Source organism: Schistocerca piceifrons, chromosome 1 (genome assembly GCF_021461385.2).
Source record: "Schistocerca piceifrons isolate TAMUIC-IGC-003096 chromosome 1, iqSchPice1.1, whole genome shotgun sequence".
In the NCBI taxonomy this organism is placed as follows: Eukaryota; Metazoa; Arthropoda; class Insecta; order Orthoptera; family Acrididae; genus Schistocerca; species Schistocerca piceifrons.
In genome coordinates this window covers 1,031,340,777-1,031,356,736 of record NC_060138.1, presented here as the reverse complement: position 1 = coordinate 1,031,356,736, position 15,960 = coordinate 1,031,340,777, and the positions used below count along the sequence as shown (strand labels likewise).

Sequence of the window (15,960 nt, the reverse complement as noted above, 5' to 3'; positions counted from 1 at the left end):
AACATACACATGAAATTCAAGCTTTCACAACAAACTGTTGCCTCATCAGGAAAGAGGGAAGGAGAGGGAAAGACGAAAGGATGTGGGTTTTAAGGGAGAGGGTAAGGAGTCATTCCAATCCCAGGAGCGGAAAGACTTACCTTAGGGGGAAAGAAGGGGTATACACTCGCGCGCGCACACACACACACACACACACACACACACACACACACACACACATATCCATCCACACATACACAGACACAAGCAGACATTTGAAAATGCGTATGTTTGTGTTTGTTTGTGTGTCTATCGACCTGCCAGCACTTTCGTTTGGTAAGTCACATCATCTGTGTTTTTATATATATATATATATATATATATATATATATATATATATATACACACACACACACACACACACACACACACACACACAAAGATGATGTGACTTACCAAACGAAAGCGCTGGCACGTCGATAGACACACAAACACACACACAAAATTCTAGCTTTCGCAGCCAACGGTTGCCTCGTCGGGAAAGAGGGAAGGAGAGGGAAAGACGAAAGGATCTGGGTTTTAAGGGAGAGGGTAAGGAGTCATTCCAATCCCGGGAGCGGAAAGACTTACCTTAGGGGGGAAAAAAGGACGGGTACACACACACACACACACACACACACACACACACACACACACACACACACATATCCATCCACACATATACAGACACAAGCAGACATATACAGAGGCATTAATTCATTAATATATATATATTTTATTTTATTATTTTTTTTTTTTTTTTGAATGAAGACAGCCTTTTAGTATTCAGCCATGAACGCTGCATGTCAGTTTGAATGTTAGATAAAAGTGGACATCTCCCGTGAAGTGAAACATTGAGATGGATTTGTTATTGGCAATGTATATACCCGAGTTGTGAATTTTATTTTCTAAGTATTTACTCATCATCATCATCATAATCATCATTTAAGACTGATTATGCCTTTCAGCGTTCAGTCTGGAGCATAGCCCCCCTTATACAGTTCCTCCATGATCCCCTATTCAGTGCTAACATTGGTGCCTCTTCTGATGTTAAACCGATTACTTCAAAATCATTCTTAACCGAATCCAGCTACCTTCTCCTCGGTCTGCCCTGACTCCTCCTACCCTCTACTGCTGAACCCATGAGTCTCTTGGGTAACCTTGCTTCTCCCATGCGTGTAACATGACCCCACCATCTAAGCCTGTTCGCCCTGACTGCTACATCTATAGAGTTCATTCCCAGTTTTTCTTTGATTTCCTCATTGTGGACACCCTCCTGCCATTGTTCCCATCTACTAGTACCTGCAATCATCCTAGCTATTTTCATATCCGTAACCTCAGCCTTATTGATAAGGTAACCTGAATCCACCCAGCTTTCGCTCCCATACAACAAAGTTGGTCGAAAGATTGAACGGTGCACAGATAACTTAGTCTTGGTACTGACTTCCTTCTTGCAGAAGAGAGTAGATCGTAGCTGAGCGCTCACTGCATTAGCTTTGCTATACCTCGCTTCCAGTTCTTTCACTATGTTGCCATCCTGTGAGAATATGCATCCTAAGTACTTGAAACCGTCCACCTGTTCTAACTTTGTTCCTCCTATTTGGCACTCAATCCGTTTATATTTCTTTCCCACTGACATTACTTTCGTTTTGGAGATGCTAATCTTCATACCATAGTCCTTACATTTCTGATCTAGCTCTGAAATATTACTTTGCAAACTTTCAGTCGAATCTGCCGTCACAACTAAGTCATCCGCATATGCAAGACTGCTTATTTTGTGTTCACATATCTTAATTTCACCCAGCCAGTCTATTGTTTTCAACATATGATCCATAAATAATATGAACAACAGTGGAGACAGGTTGCAGCCTTGTCTTACCCCTGAAACTACTCTGAACGATGAACTCAATTTATCGTCAACTCTAACTGCTGCCTGACTATCCATGTAAAGACCTTTAATTGCTTGCAAAAGTTTGCCTCCTATTCCATAATCTTGTAGAACACACAATAACTTCCTCCTAGGAACCCGGTCATATGCCTTTTCTAGATCTGTAAAGCATAGATACAATTCCCTGTTCCACTCATAACACTTCTCCATTATTTGCCGTAAGCTAAAGATCTGGTCCTGACAACCTCTAAGAGGCCTAAACCCACACTGATTTTCATCCAATTGGTCCTCAACTAATACTCGCACTTTCCTTTCAACAATACCTGAGAAGATTTTGCCCACAACGCTGATTAAAGAAATACCTCTGTAGTTGTTACAATCTTTTCTGTTACCATGTTTAAAGATTGGTGTGATTACTGCTTTTGTCCAGTCTGATGGAACCTGTCCCGACTCCCAGGCCATTTCAATTATCCTGTGTAGCCATTTAAGACCTGACATTCCACTGTATTTGATGAGTTCCGACTTAATTTCATGCACCCCAGCCGCTTTATTGCACTGCAATCTATTGACCATTTTTTCCACTTCCTCAAATGTGATCCTATTTCCATCATCATTCCTATCCCATTCTACCTCGAAATCTGAAACATTACTGATCGCATTTTCACCTACATTGAGCAACTCTTCAAAATATTCCCTCCATGTGCCCAAGGCATCCACAGGATTCACCAGCAGTTTTCCTGACCTGTCCAAAATACTTGTCATTTCCTTCTTACCTCCCTTTCGAAGACTGCTAATTACACTCCAGAATGGTTTTCCAGCAGCTTGACCCATAGTCTCCAATCTGTTTCCAAAGTCTTCCCACGATTTCTTCTTGGATGCTGCAATTATCTGTTTGGCTTTGTTTCTTTCTTCAACATAAGTTTCTCTGTCTACCTGGGTTCTGGTATGTAGCCATTTTTGATACGCCTTCTTCTTCCTTTTGCAGGCTGCCTTGACTGTATCATTCCACCAAGCTGTTTGCTTCATCCTACTTTTACACACTACTGTTCCAAGACATTCTTTAGCCACTTCTAGTACTGTGTCCCTGTACCTTGTCCATTCCTTTTCCAATGACTGTAATTGACTACATTCAACTAACTGGTACCTTTCTGAGATTGCTGTTATGTACTTGTGCCTGATTTCCTTATCCTGAAGTTTCTCCACTCTTATCCTCCTACATATGGACCTGACCTCCTGCACTTTCGGCCTCACAATCCCAATTTCACTGCAGATTAAATAATGATCAGTGTCATCAAAGAATCCCCTGAATACACGTGTGTCCCTCACAGCCTTCCTGAATTCCTGATCTGTTCTTATATAGTCAATGACAGATCTGGTTCCCCTGCCTTCCCAAGTATACCGGTGAATGTTTTTATGTTTAAAAAAGGAGTTTGTGATTACTAAGCCCATACTGGCACAGAAATCCAAGAGTTGTTTCCCATTCCTGTTGGCCTCCATATCCTCTCCAAATTTACCCATAACCTTTTCATACCCTTCTGTTCGATTTCCAATCCTGGCGTTAAAATCACCCATGAGCAGAACACTGTCCTTGTCCTTTACTCTAACAACTACATCACTGAGTGTCTCATAAAAGCTATCCATCTTATCTTGATCTGTCCCTTCACAATGCGAATATACTGACATAATCCTAATTTTCTTGCTAGACACTGTCAAATCTATCCACATCAGTCGTTCGTTTACATACCTTATTGTAACTACCCTGGGTTCCATTTCTTTCCTGATGTAAAGCCCTACACCCCATTGTGCTATTCCTGCTTTGACTCCTGACAGGTAGACCTTGTATTCTCCCACTTCCTCTTCTTTCTCACCCCTTACCCGAATGTCACTAACAGCTAAAACGTCCAGCCCCATCTTACTTGCAGCCTCTGCCAGCTCTACCTTCTTCCCAGAGTAGCCCCCATTGATATTAATAGCTCCCCATCTCATTACCATTTGTTTGCCAAGTCGTATCTTAGGAGTCCCTGGTTTGTCAGTTAGAGTTGGGACTCCGTCACCTCCAAAGGTCCGAGGCATTTTGCTCTGATTGTTGCCAGCATCATATTTAATGTACCAGGGAAGCAGGTTGCTGGCCTTACTTGCCCCGAGTCCCATTGGGTTTTACCCCTAACGGCTGAGGGACTAACCGGTGGATTTGGTAGTCTTTGCCGTATGAGCACAAAGGTGACCACGACTCAGAATATGTCCGAGATGCCCAGCCTTATTCCAAGGTAACTGGTATCCCGACTGTCGGGACCACTTACTTGGCCACTCATATGTTGCCCGTGGTTCATGAACTAGGACATGACTACAGGAACCCACACCATTTACTTTCAATAAAATATTAATCTACCCAACTAAACAAGATGATTTAATCTGAATGACTGAGTGATCTTTTGGGCTACACGAAATTACCACAAGGTGTCATATCTTTGAAAAGTATTACTTACAAAAAATGAAAATTTATGTTACAGAGAGTGATCTTTGTGAACGGGAATATTTTGACTGAGAATTGTGGTTAAGGATTGTCATAATAGCCTAAATTATTACCATAATTATGAGAAAATGTTGTATAAACAATTGGACATTACAAAAAATTAGTGATATTGCTGTGATAATTGCACTCTTTACTGATCTGGTATAGAGTGTGAGACCTGTGGAAACCATAGCAACGGAAGAAATGTTGAATCTAGATTACAGTATTTTCATGAGATTTGACTTGTAGATTGCTCATTAATAATACTAGAAGAGCTAGCACCTCTGATCTGTAGAAGTTAGGGTCTGCAATATTAGAAAATTTCTCAGGAGAGACGGCCGGTGTTGAGTCCAGCAGTAGAAAGTGTAAATAATCTACCAAGTGTTAATGTTTTAGTATTTTCACTCAAAGATGTAATTGGTACGGAATGATGAGAGGTTACTTGACCTGATTGGTTACAACTAGTGTTGAATAATCCGATCAGCATAAATTGTATCTGGTCATTAAAGAATTATTGTGTGTCTATTATTAACATGACCAGTCCTAGTGCAGACACTTATTGTACACTGTGTGATTGAGAAACTGTCTGTGATACTTCCGTGTCCTTCTTATGAACTGGCAGGCCACAGAATGTAGGTGGTTGAGGTGCTTAAGGTAGATTTTTAATGATATTTTTAGACTGGCTGGAGTGTCAAGCAATGGCACCCATTGTTCCGTCTCATTTTGGCAGATCCAGTTCGAAGCTGTGAACCATCAGAGCTAACTGACAGCACAAAGATCAGTGGCTTCACGCCGTTGTTGGTGCTGCTTGATGAGGCTGAAATAGTTAAGCTGTATATTTGACTGCCTGTGGACTTCATTGTGCTAATGTTTTAAACAGGGAATGATCTGATTGTGTCAACAGTTGGATCTCTAAAATTAGGTGACATTGTAATCAGAGTCCTCACTCACTGAATTTTGCTGACAGGTTACCACAGACTGCAATGCAAAATAACTAAAACACAAGTTCATTCTCCATACCTCTTAGTCCATTCATTCATCTTAAGTAAACATTAATAAAATCAATAACCCAAAGACATATTACATGGATGGAAGTAGTTTTTATATATGTTTTTTGTAGTTAACTATAGTTGTGTTGATGAAACAAATGACAGATAAAATTAAATAGTTAGTAAATGCACCTGTTGAAGATGACCTCTTACCAGATATTCATCTGGATATTCATGTGAATATCCAGATTCACTGTGCAATGCCTGATGATAAATAGATTTTTCACTCATGGGTGTAGCAACTGATCTAAGTGTGTTTTATTTATTGCAGGTGTTGGCCTGGACTGTGTTTCACAGCCACTGCCAAAAATGATTAAAGCATTAGCAACATCACATGTTGTACAGATAACCTCTGGACACAATCACTGCCTAGCCTTGACAAACAGTAAGTACAGCAAAACTTCTCATCAGTAAATAACATGTTCCATAATGTTAGTAGTAATACATCAGTTGTTGCAAGAGATTGATATTGCAAAATGACATTACACTTGAGTTGAAACAGTTATTTGTTGCTGATGATTGCAGTTCTGTGCAATTTTCTTTGAAATACTGCAATCAGAATTTTTGAAAACAATGAATAAAACTGTTTCTTTTTTCTTATCTCTAAAATTTCATATTTGCACATCTAGTTGTATACGGATATTTTTTGAAATGAAATTTGAATATGTATCTGTAATAAATTATCACTATGCAATGGAGTGCGTGTTGAACTGAAATACCAAGGCAGATTAAAACTGTAAGTCAGATTGGATGACAGTGTCCTTCTTTCAGGAATGCTAGTTCTACAATATATGCAGGAACACTCCATGAAATTTGTGAAGTAGGAGAAAGATACTGGAAGAAGTGAATTTATCAAGAACGGTTGTGTCACTCCTGGATAGCTGTCATAGAGCAGTTGCCTGTGAAAGGCAAAGATCCTGCTTTGTGTTCCACACTGGCATAAATTTTTAATCTGCTAGGAAGTTTCTGAAAATATAGTTTAAACTAAGTCAGAAAAAAGGTAAAGTAAGGCTATCTTCAGCCTGAAGGTTAGTTTGAATGTCACAGAGCTTTACTGGATGTGGTCTTATTGGAAGTGGTATGCCCTTGCCTTTTGCTGACCTTATTAATTGACTGACTCAGCCCATTTATCTCTCTCTTCTTCTTCTTCTTCTTTTTGTGTGTGTGTGTGTGTGGGGGGGGGGGGGGGGGGGGCAAGAGAGGCTATAGTTTAATGTGGACTCTGAACAATAGTGCAAGTTCTCCACATTAGCAAATCATTATTACACGATTACGTGTGCAGTGTCGTCGTGTTATTAAAGACAACAAGAAAGCCAGCTGGGCTGCTTTCACAAGCACCTTCAACAGTTTTACTCCTTCTGTTGTCTGGGGTAGCCTGCGCCGGCTATCTGGCACTAAGGTCCACTCACCAGTTTCTGGCTTAACAGTCACGAATGATGTCCTTGTGGCCCCTGAGGATGTCTCCAATGCCTTCGGCCGCTTTTTCGCAGAGGTTTCGAGCTCCGCTCATTACCACCCTGCCTTCCTCCCCCGAAAACAGGCAGAGGAGGCTAGGCCACCTAACTCCGCTCCTCGCATCTTCAAAGTTATAATGCCCCATTCACCGTGCGGGAACTCGAAAATGCACTTGCCCAGTCACGGTCCTCCGCTCCAGGGCCTGATTCTATTCATATTCAGATGCTGAAGAACCTTTCTCCTGCGGGTAAAGGTTTTCTTCTTCGTACTTATAATCGCATCTGGATTGAGGGACATGTTCCTACATGCTGGCGCAAGTCTATTGTTGTACCGATTCCTAAGCCGGGGAAGGACAAGCACTTGCCTTCCAGTTATCGACCCATCTCGCTTACCAGCTGTGTCTGTAAGGTGATGGAGCGAATGGTTAACTCTGATTTGGTTTGGCTGCTCGAATCTCGACGCCTACTTACCAATGTACAATGTGGATTTCGTGGGCGCCGCTCTGCTGTTGACCATCTGGTTACCTTGTCGACCTTCATTATGAATAACTTCTTGCGGAAGCGCCTGACCGCGGCTGTGTTCTTTGATTTGGAGAAGGCTTACGACACCTGTTGGAGGGCGGGTATTCTCCGCACCATGCATACATGGGGCCTTCGCGCTCGCCTCCCTCTTTTTATTTGTTTCTTTTTAATGGATCGACAATGCAGGGTACATGTGGGTTCTGTCCTGTCCGACACCTTTCGCCAGGAGAATGGGGTGCCACAGGGCTCAGTTTTGAGCGTCGCTCTCTTCGCCATAGCAATCAATCCAATAATGGATTGCCTCCCAGCTGATGTATCAGGCTCCCTTTTCGTGGACAATTTTACAATCTATTGCAGCGCGCAGCGTACATGTTTACTGGAGTGCTGTCTTCAGTGTTGTCTTGACCGTCTTTACTCCTGGAGTGTCGCCAATGGCTTCCGTTTTTCTGTCGAGAAGATATTCTGTATTAACTTCTGGCGCTACAAAGAGTTTCTCCCACTGTCCTTACGACTTGGTCCCGTTGCTCTCCCATTCGTGGAGACAACAAAATTTTTAGGTCTTACATTTGACAGGAAACTTAACTGGTCTCCACATGTGTCATATTTGGCTGCCCGTTGTACCCGTTCTCTAAATGTCCTCCGTGTTCTCAGTGGTATGTCGTGGGGAGCGGATCGAACCATCCTACTTCGCCTATATCGGTCGATCGTCCGCTCGAAGCTGGATTATGGGAGCTTTGTATTCTCCTCTGCACAGCCATACATCTTACGCCGCCTCAAGTCCATACAACATCGGGGTTTACGTCTTGCGATCAGAGCGTTTTATACTAGTCCCATTGAGAGTCTTCATGCTGAAGCCGGTGAATTGCAACTAACGTACCGGCGCGATATACTGCTTTGTCGGTGTGCCTGTCGGCTACTGTCAATGCCCGACCACCCGTCTTGTCGTTCCTTATTTGACGACTCTCTCGACCGTCAATATGGTTTGTATGTCTCTGCCCTGCTACCTCCTGGAGTTCGCTTTCGTCGCCTCCTTCAGCACATTGATTTTGCACTCCCTGCAGCCTTTCGAGTGGGCAAGAGCCAAATGCCACCTTGGCTCCCGGCTCAGGTACGCGTTCACCTTGACCTCAGCTCGCTCCCAAAGGAGGTTACCCCTGGTTTGGTATACCGCTCCCGTTTTGTCGAACTTCGTTCGAAGTTCATTAATATGACCTTCATTTATACAGATGGCTCTAAGACCAATGACGGTGTCGGGTATTCTTTTATTGTCGGGGCACACAGTTTCAAATACTGGCTCCATGGCCATTGTTCGGTCTTCACAGCTGAGCTATTTGCCCTCTACCAGGCTGTTCTTTACATCTGCCACCACCGACATTCTGCTTATGTCATCTGCTCCGATTCCCTAAGCGCCATCCAGAGCCTCAGTGATCGTATCCGGTTCACCCTTTCGTGCAACGGATCCAATGCTCTCTTCAGCAGCTGCTGGACGGTTCTCCGGTTAGTTAGCTTTATGTGGGTTCCTGCCCATGTCGGTATCCCTGTGAACGAAGCTGCAGATGCCGCAGCCAATGCTGCGGTCCTCCAGCGTCGGACAGCTTCTTGTTGTGTCCCTTCATCAGATTGTAGCAGGGTCATTTGTCAGCGCATTTTGTCGCTGTGGCATGCTGATTGGGCTGCACTTACGGACAACAAGCTTTGGGCCTTGAAACCTCTTCCCACGGCTTGGACGTCCTTTTCACACCCTTCTCGGCGGGAGGAGGTCGTTTTGGCCCGGTTACGAATTGGACACTGCCGGTTCAGCCATCGTCATTTTTTTTTTCCTCTGCCTGTGTGTCTTTTATAGTATTGTCCCTTTTAGTTGCTGTTTCAGGGTGTATACGACCCAGGACAACCGGGAGATCCGGGAAAAACCCGGAAATTTTTTCATCCGGGAGAAAACCGGGAAAAACCCGGGAATTTCTTAGAATTCTGGGAATGTTTCATTGTTTTAGTTTTCAGTTAATTTTTTTTTTTATTTTGACTGATAAGAACCAATACTCCAACAAAGGATATTACTGTATCCCACGTCTGCAGGATAATACTGCAGCAACAAAACATTAACAAGAGGAAGAAAAAATGAAAATAAAACTTAAGCCGCAAAGGAAATCCGCCATATACAACAACAAAACATAGTGCTCATACAAGCGTCTCCAACAGCAAAGTGTGCCAAACGATTTAGAAAGACTATGCAGTGATTCATAACGACAAGTTGCCTCCGATCAGCGTGACGTGACAGCTGTTGACATTACATTCATTTGAGGAGTTGAGGGCGGGCTCTTGTGCATGCGCAGTTGAGTCGTGTATGGGTAGTACCTTCTCCCGCTTCTGGCTATGGATGTGTGGCTGGGCACCACTATCAAGTATTGCCTGGTTGGGAAATATCATAGATCCGGGGCTGATGTACAGAGCAGTCTGAGTTGTGGTGGGGAGGTGGGTAGTCTTCACGTGACCTGTGGTTACGTTTAGTGATTTTGCTGTTTCCTCTTCATTCATTGCTCTCACATCAAATGAAAACAAAACGGATCTCTGTGCCCGGGAGCTATCAAATGAATTAAAATACGTTTGCATAGTTTGGAAGGCTAAAATATGTTATTATTTTCATGTTTTATTTCCACCTTTCTGACAGTCAAGCATTTATCACCTTGCAGAACAATGGAGTTATTTTTGTCGCTTTGATAAAGATATTTGGCTTTTATTAATATTTTGCGCTGAGGCAGTCAGTTTATTTGAAATGGTTTAATTTCACACTGTTGGCTAGTTTCAGCTGTTCGCTGCATTTCAAGTGCACGTTTTCCATCTTCTAGCTCGCATGGCATTATGCCATAATAAAGAACCAAACATGAGATAATACAGTACTGGTACTCAAGAAAATTTACAACCGAATCTGGACATACGAATGTACACTTTAAGCTCAATTATGCATTTTAGTATGGTTCACGAAATTCTGATGAACTTCACGTGTCCTCTGATATCTTGTTTCTTTTGTGACATAGAGCAAGAGCTTTTAATGTTTTACATGTACGAACATACGGGCTTCCTGTGTCATCGTAGCTGTGCAAGAGCGGTGGCACCTGTTACCTGGCGCTATCTGGCAACTGCTGAAACGAATCCGTTTCTAACAGGTCAGGGGAAAACATTGCGGATGGTGGTTTTAAAAGCGTTACTTTCAAAGTAAATTTCCTTTTAGACAAAATGAACTATATGCAAGAATGTACGACGAATTTCTTAAATCACAGAGCATTTGACTCTCAATTAAAAATCAACTCTTTGAGGACGACCATCTAGAAGAATTTGGAGCCCAGAAGATCAGACATTTACATCATTATTAAAAATTTTGGTGGCACATTTGCGTGATATATCTTAAAGTGTAACACGCGCAGAAAAGATAAACATTGTATGTGGGAGCTTAGCTTCTCTTGCAGCTTATTAATCTTCGAGATTACGATTATGTGTGAAACCTCTGTTTTTCTTGTAGCAGTACTATGTATATTAATTTAAACCATCAACTTTTATTATTTGTGTGTTCGCGTTACTGAAGAGTGATCCTGCTATTGGCTGCCTACATCACATGTCCTATGCTGTCGTCAGCTGGCGAGATCACATGACCTGAGCTATGACTGGCTTACAAAAGCGCGTCGCAATCTCGATTTCAATGCCTTGGAAAGTAACGTGCGGTGTTTGGTAGAACTCGAATTTATATCTTCGTAACACGAAAATATGCAGCCAGCCCCCCTCCCCAAGTTTCGTTTTCTAAAGTGCCGGGAAATTCTACATCGGCGTATAAAAACCATAAACATTCAAAAGACTGATAAATTTTACAGTGGCGAGGAAAAGTATACTCTCACATAACATGGGGAAAAATGTATTTTCACCCGAGAGAAAGTGTTTTTTCAACCAAGAAATCCGGGAATTTTTTTCCCTTGTCCATGTATACACCCTGTTAACCTTGTGCCTCGCGGTGCATTCCTAACTTAGTCTGGGTGCTAATGACCATTGTAGTTGTGCGCCCTAAAACCACAAAAAAAAAAAAAAATCATTATTACAGATGAAAGAAGTGATAGCATTTCCGTTTTACCCGTATCTCATGCGGGTGGAAGAAATACTGGTAAAAAGAAAGTGTTGTCACTTATTGCTTTTTTTTCGCCTGTTTATTTTAGTTGTGAAATGAGATTTAATTTATTTGGCTAATATTGAGTTTCTACACTTGGCCATGCATAGTCAGTGATCTGTCATTGAACTTAATTAGTGAAGAGTTGAGGCTTTTTTCCTAAACAAAAATGTTTGATGTTTCGGAAGAGATCAAGATCACATCCCCTGTGAATCAAATTGACTTGCAGTCCCTCCTTAAAACCTCAGGCCCCTCACAAGGACTGACTCCTCAATCCACAGAAATTCTCACCTCACCAAAACCATGCATCCCCACCTTATAGCTTTTTCCTAAGATCAACAAATCCAATCATCCTGACCTATAGTTGCTGGCTTCAAAGTGCTCACCAAACATTTATTAGCCTTACTTGATCAACACCTGCAACCCATAGTACAAAGACTCCCCTCCTACATCAAAGATACCAACCATTTCCTAGATCGTCTGAAATCTGTGCCTATCCCACTCCCACCACACACCTTGCTTGTCACCATTAACGCCACCTACATAAACATCCCCCACGTACATGGTCTGTCTGCTGCTTAACATTTTCTCATTCAGTGCCCACCTGATTCCAGATCTGTGACATCCTTCCTACTCACCTTAACCAAATTTATTCTTAACAAAAACTACTTCATCTTTGAGGGGCAGAGATACAAACAGATCAGGGGTACGACCATGGGAACCAGGATGGCTCCTTCCTTATGCCAACCTTTTTGTGGGTTGCTTTGAGGGGGCTTTCCTGGGATCTGTTGGTCTTCAGCCCCCTGGTTTGGTTTAGATACATTGATGACATCTTTACCATATGGGTTCATGGTGAGCCTGACCTGTTAAAATTCCTGGAATCTCTTAATACCTTCTCCCGATAAATTTCACATGATCCTATTCCAAATCCCATGCCAATTTACTTTGATGTTGATCTTGTCCTCATCAAAGGCCAGCTACACACTTCTGTCCACATTAAACCTACCAACAAACAACAGTACATACATTTTGACAGTTGCCATCCTTTCCGTGTCAGATGATCCCTCCCATCAACCTTGGCATCTGAGGCAAACATATTTGTTTGGATGCAGACTCTTTACAGCAATAAACCACCATTCTCACCTCAGTCTTCACTGCATGTAATTATCCCACCAGCCTAGTTAAAAAGCAGATTTTCCGGGGCATCACATCTTATCCTGGTATTGCTGATCCCTCCACAAAAAGCTTCGGAGCACACCATTGGTGACTCAGTATTATCGTGGTCTGGAATGTGTTAATTAACTACTTCAACTTCCTAAAATCATGCCCTGAAGTGAGATCCATTCTGTCTGAAAATTTGCCCTCCACACCTAGAATAGCTTTCCGTCGCCCTCCCAATCTCTCCAATATTTTTGTCAGACCTAATGCTCCCTCTACACCCATTTCCCTACCCTATGGCTCCTACCCCTGTGACTGCAAGACGTGCTCTATGCACCCTCCTACCACCATATATAATAGTCCTGTAACTGACAAAACATATACTATCAGTGGGAGAGGCACTTGCGAAACGCCCTGTCATACACCAGCTATTATGTAAAAACTGTTTGGCCTTCTATATTGGCATGACTACCACCAAATTATCAATTAGGATGAAAGGGCATAGGCAGAGGGTGTATACTGGCATCTTGCACTATCCTGTTGCATAGCATGCTTTACAACATAACATTCATGACCTTGGCGCTTGTTTCACCACAAGCGCCATCTGGATTCTTCCCCCAGACACCAGTTTCTCAGAACTCCGCAGGTGGGAACTAGCACTTCAACATGTCCTTGATTCTTGCCACCCACCTGGCCTTAATTTATGTTAATTACTTCCATTTCAGCATTTCTTCACTGTAACTACTCTTTGCTTCACTCTGTTTTAGTTTTCTACATCTTTCATTATCTTTCCTGTCTGTTTTTCACCGCCCCCTCCCGTCTCTGTTATGTACAATGCATTTAGCTTTTCACTCTCATTAACTTGTGCGTGATGTTTAAGCACTAATCTCTGTCTGCATACTACCTGTCTTCCACAATTAAGCTCTCAGGTTTTCAAATATCATCCAATGCTGTCCTCAACAGTCTGTCTTTCCTTCTCATCCTGTACGGTAAGTCTCCCTGACCCACAGTTTTGGGTGAATTTCCTGAAAACTTGTCAATTACAACTGTCTTTTTTGTGTGTGTTTTGCCACCACTTGGAGAGTACATTTTTTATCTATCCAATTAAATAGTTAATGGAATAGAATACTCTAAATTCTTTGATGTTTTCCTGTTAAGAGCATGATGTGGGAATCACATGTTACAGAACTCTTAAATGTCTATGCTTTGCAACTTTTGCACCAAAGATATTAGATTTTGCAGAGGAAAATGTCAACAAGTTTCCTATTTGCATTCTCTAATTCAGGGGTGGTGAAGGCATGTCAGATTGCAAGTGACCCCCTTGTGCGGGATGAGGGTTGTCCTGTCTTAGCTTTGCTCGGCCCTTCTCAGGAGTATGTAATATGGCATGAGAGTGCTTCATTTTTCGATCAGCTTGACACTCTTCAATTCAGCAGAATCGTGTCAGTGCTGTTTACCCTTCGCTATTTTTTTCTGGTTAGTTCACAGGTCCAGTGGCTTTTTGCACAAAAAGAGTGTCAATGTAGTGATCTATCACCATAAGCCTTTAAAACTGAATAAGAATGACAGAATGGTTTGGCGGGAATTCTAAATATCTATTATTTAGTCACATAATTGACGGGTACTGCAGATTTGCCAGTGAATGACATTACAATGCAATGCAGGAAGAATTGAAAGATTTAGTGGACAATGAGAGAGCAAAAGATTACAATGATCGACAGATGGCATTCATTGTTCGCTATACCAAGAAGCATTTTGTGTTAAATCTGCTGGCGAGGAGCCCATGAAGAAATTGGTGGTGCAAATAGTAAAATTTCTGAAACAGCATACATTATTCCACTGCCAGATGCAAAAGTTTCATACAGAATTGAATGAAAAGTTTGAAGACATTATATATTTAGTTATAACAAAGAATGTTAGTTAAGTCAAGGGGCATAATTGGAATGCTTTTTTGATTTAAAACATCCAATTGTTGAATTTATGAATGAAGAAGGATTGCAGGAACAAACATCAGAACATCCAAATGGATTGCAGATGTCACATTTTGAGTGAATGTGACTGCACACTGCCAACAGCAAGGTGAGAAGCAACTTATTTCTGATCTGACCGGGATGTATTTGTAAAGAAAATTGCATTATAGGAGGGACAGTTCTGGCAGAAACAAAACAAAACAAAACAAAACAGTCCAGTTTCCCAAGCTCAGTGGTATTGAAGGAAACATGAAGTTTGTTGAAGTCATTGTGACCTTGAAAGAATTACAAGGATACTTTTCTAAGTGTTCTGACAACACTGCCAATCTGTTTTCGAGTCCATTTGCCATTTCAGTTGAAATCATCCCTGTGCTTGTACAGATGGAACTGATTGATCTGCAACTTAATTTGCATTTATAAGATAAGTCCTTTTATATGAAAACTGTTCGGAATGTTTAAATTATTTTCCTCAGGTTTCCATGGTTCCATAATGACTTTGCAAATTTGATAAAATATTTTGATCAATATTTTTGTGTGAAAAGCTGTTTTTCAATTATGAAACTAAATAAGTCATAATTATGTGGCAATCAGAGTACAAAAATCTGTGAAATTATCTGCATCTCTCCATTTCCTAACCGTTCGTACCGATAAAGATTATATTTTGTCTTCTGCATAGAAAAAAAAAATAAATAAATAAATAAAAAACTGAACATTTTGATAATTTAAACATTTTGTGGTTCTCAGCTCAGCAACTGTGTACGCAGTTATATAAATTGTAATAGTCAGTCAACATTAAAAGGAAAAAAGAAAAGAAAATTGTGTGCAACTGGTTGACTGACTATTATGATTTATGTACTGAAAATTCGCCGATGACATTGTAATTCTGTCAGAGACAGCAAAGGACTTGGAAGAGCAGTTGAATGGAATGGACAGTGTCTTGAAAGGAGGATATAAGATGAACATCAACAAAAGCAAAACAAGGATAATGGAATGTAGTCTAATTAAGTCGGATGATGCTGAGGGAATTAGATTAGGAAATGAGACACTTAAAGGAGTAAAGGAGTTTTGTTATTTGGGGAGCAAAATAACTGATGATGGTCGAAGTAGAGAGGATATAAAATGTAGACTGGCAATGGCAAGGAAAGCGTTTCTGAAGAAGAGAAATTTGTTAATATCGAGTATAGAACTTAAGTGTCAGGAAGTCATTTCTGAAAGTATTTGTATGGAGTGTAGCCATGTATG

The 15,960-nt window shown here is 41.4% G+C and overlaps 1 protein-coding gene across 4 annotated transcripts in view; it reads left to right on the top strand.

The window, feature by feature from the left end:
• The window catches only part of LOC124722968 (probable E3 ubiquitin-protein ligase HERC4), a 226,555-nt gene that overhangs the window by 31,339 nt on the left and 179,256 nt on the right, over positions 1-15,960 (top strand). For all 4 annotated transcript variants that reach the window (XM_047248172.1, XM_047248237.1, XM_047248297.1 and 1 more), the window contains exon 5: positions 5,739-5,852. In XM_047248172.1, coding sequence (XP_047104128.1) covers positions 5,739-5,852 — 114 coding nt within the window. The remainder of the gene's footprint in view (positions 1-5,738; positions 5,853-15,960) is intronic.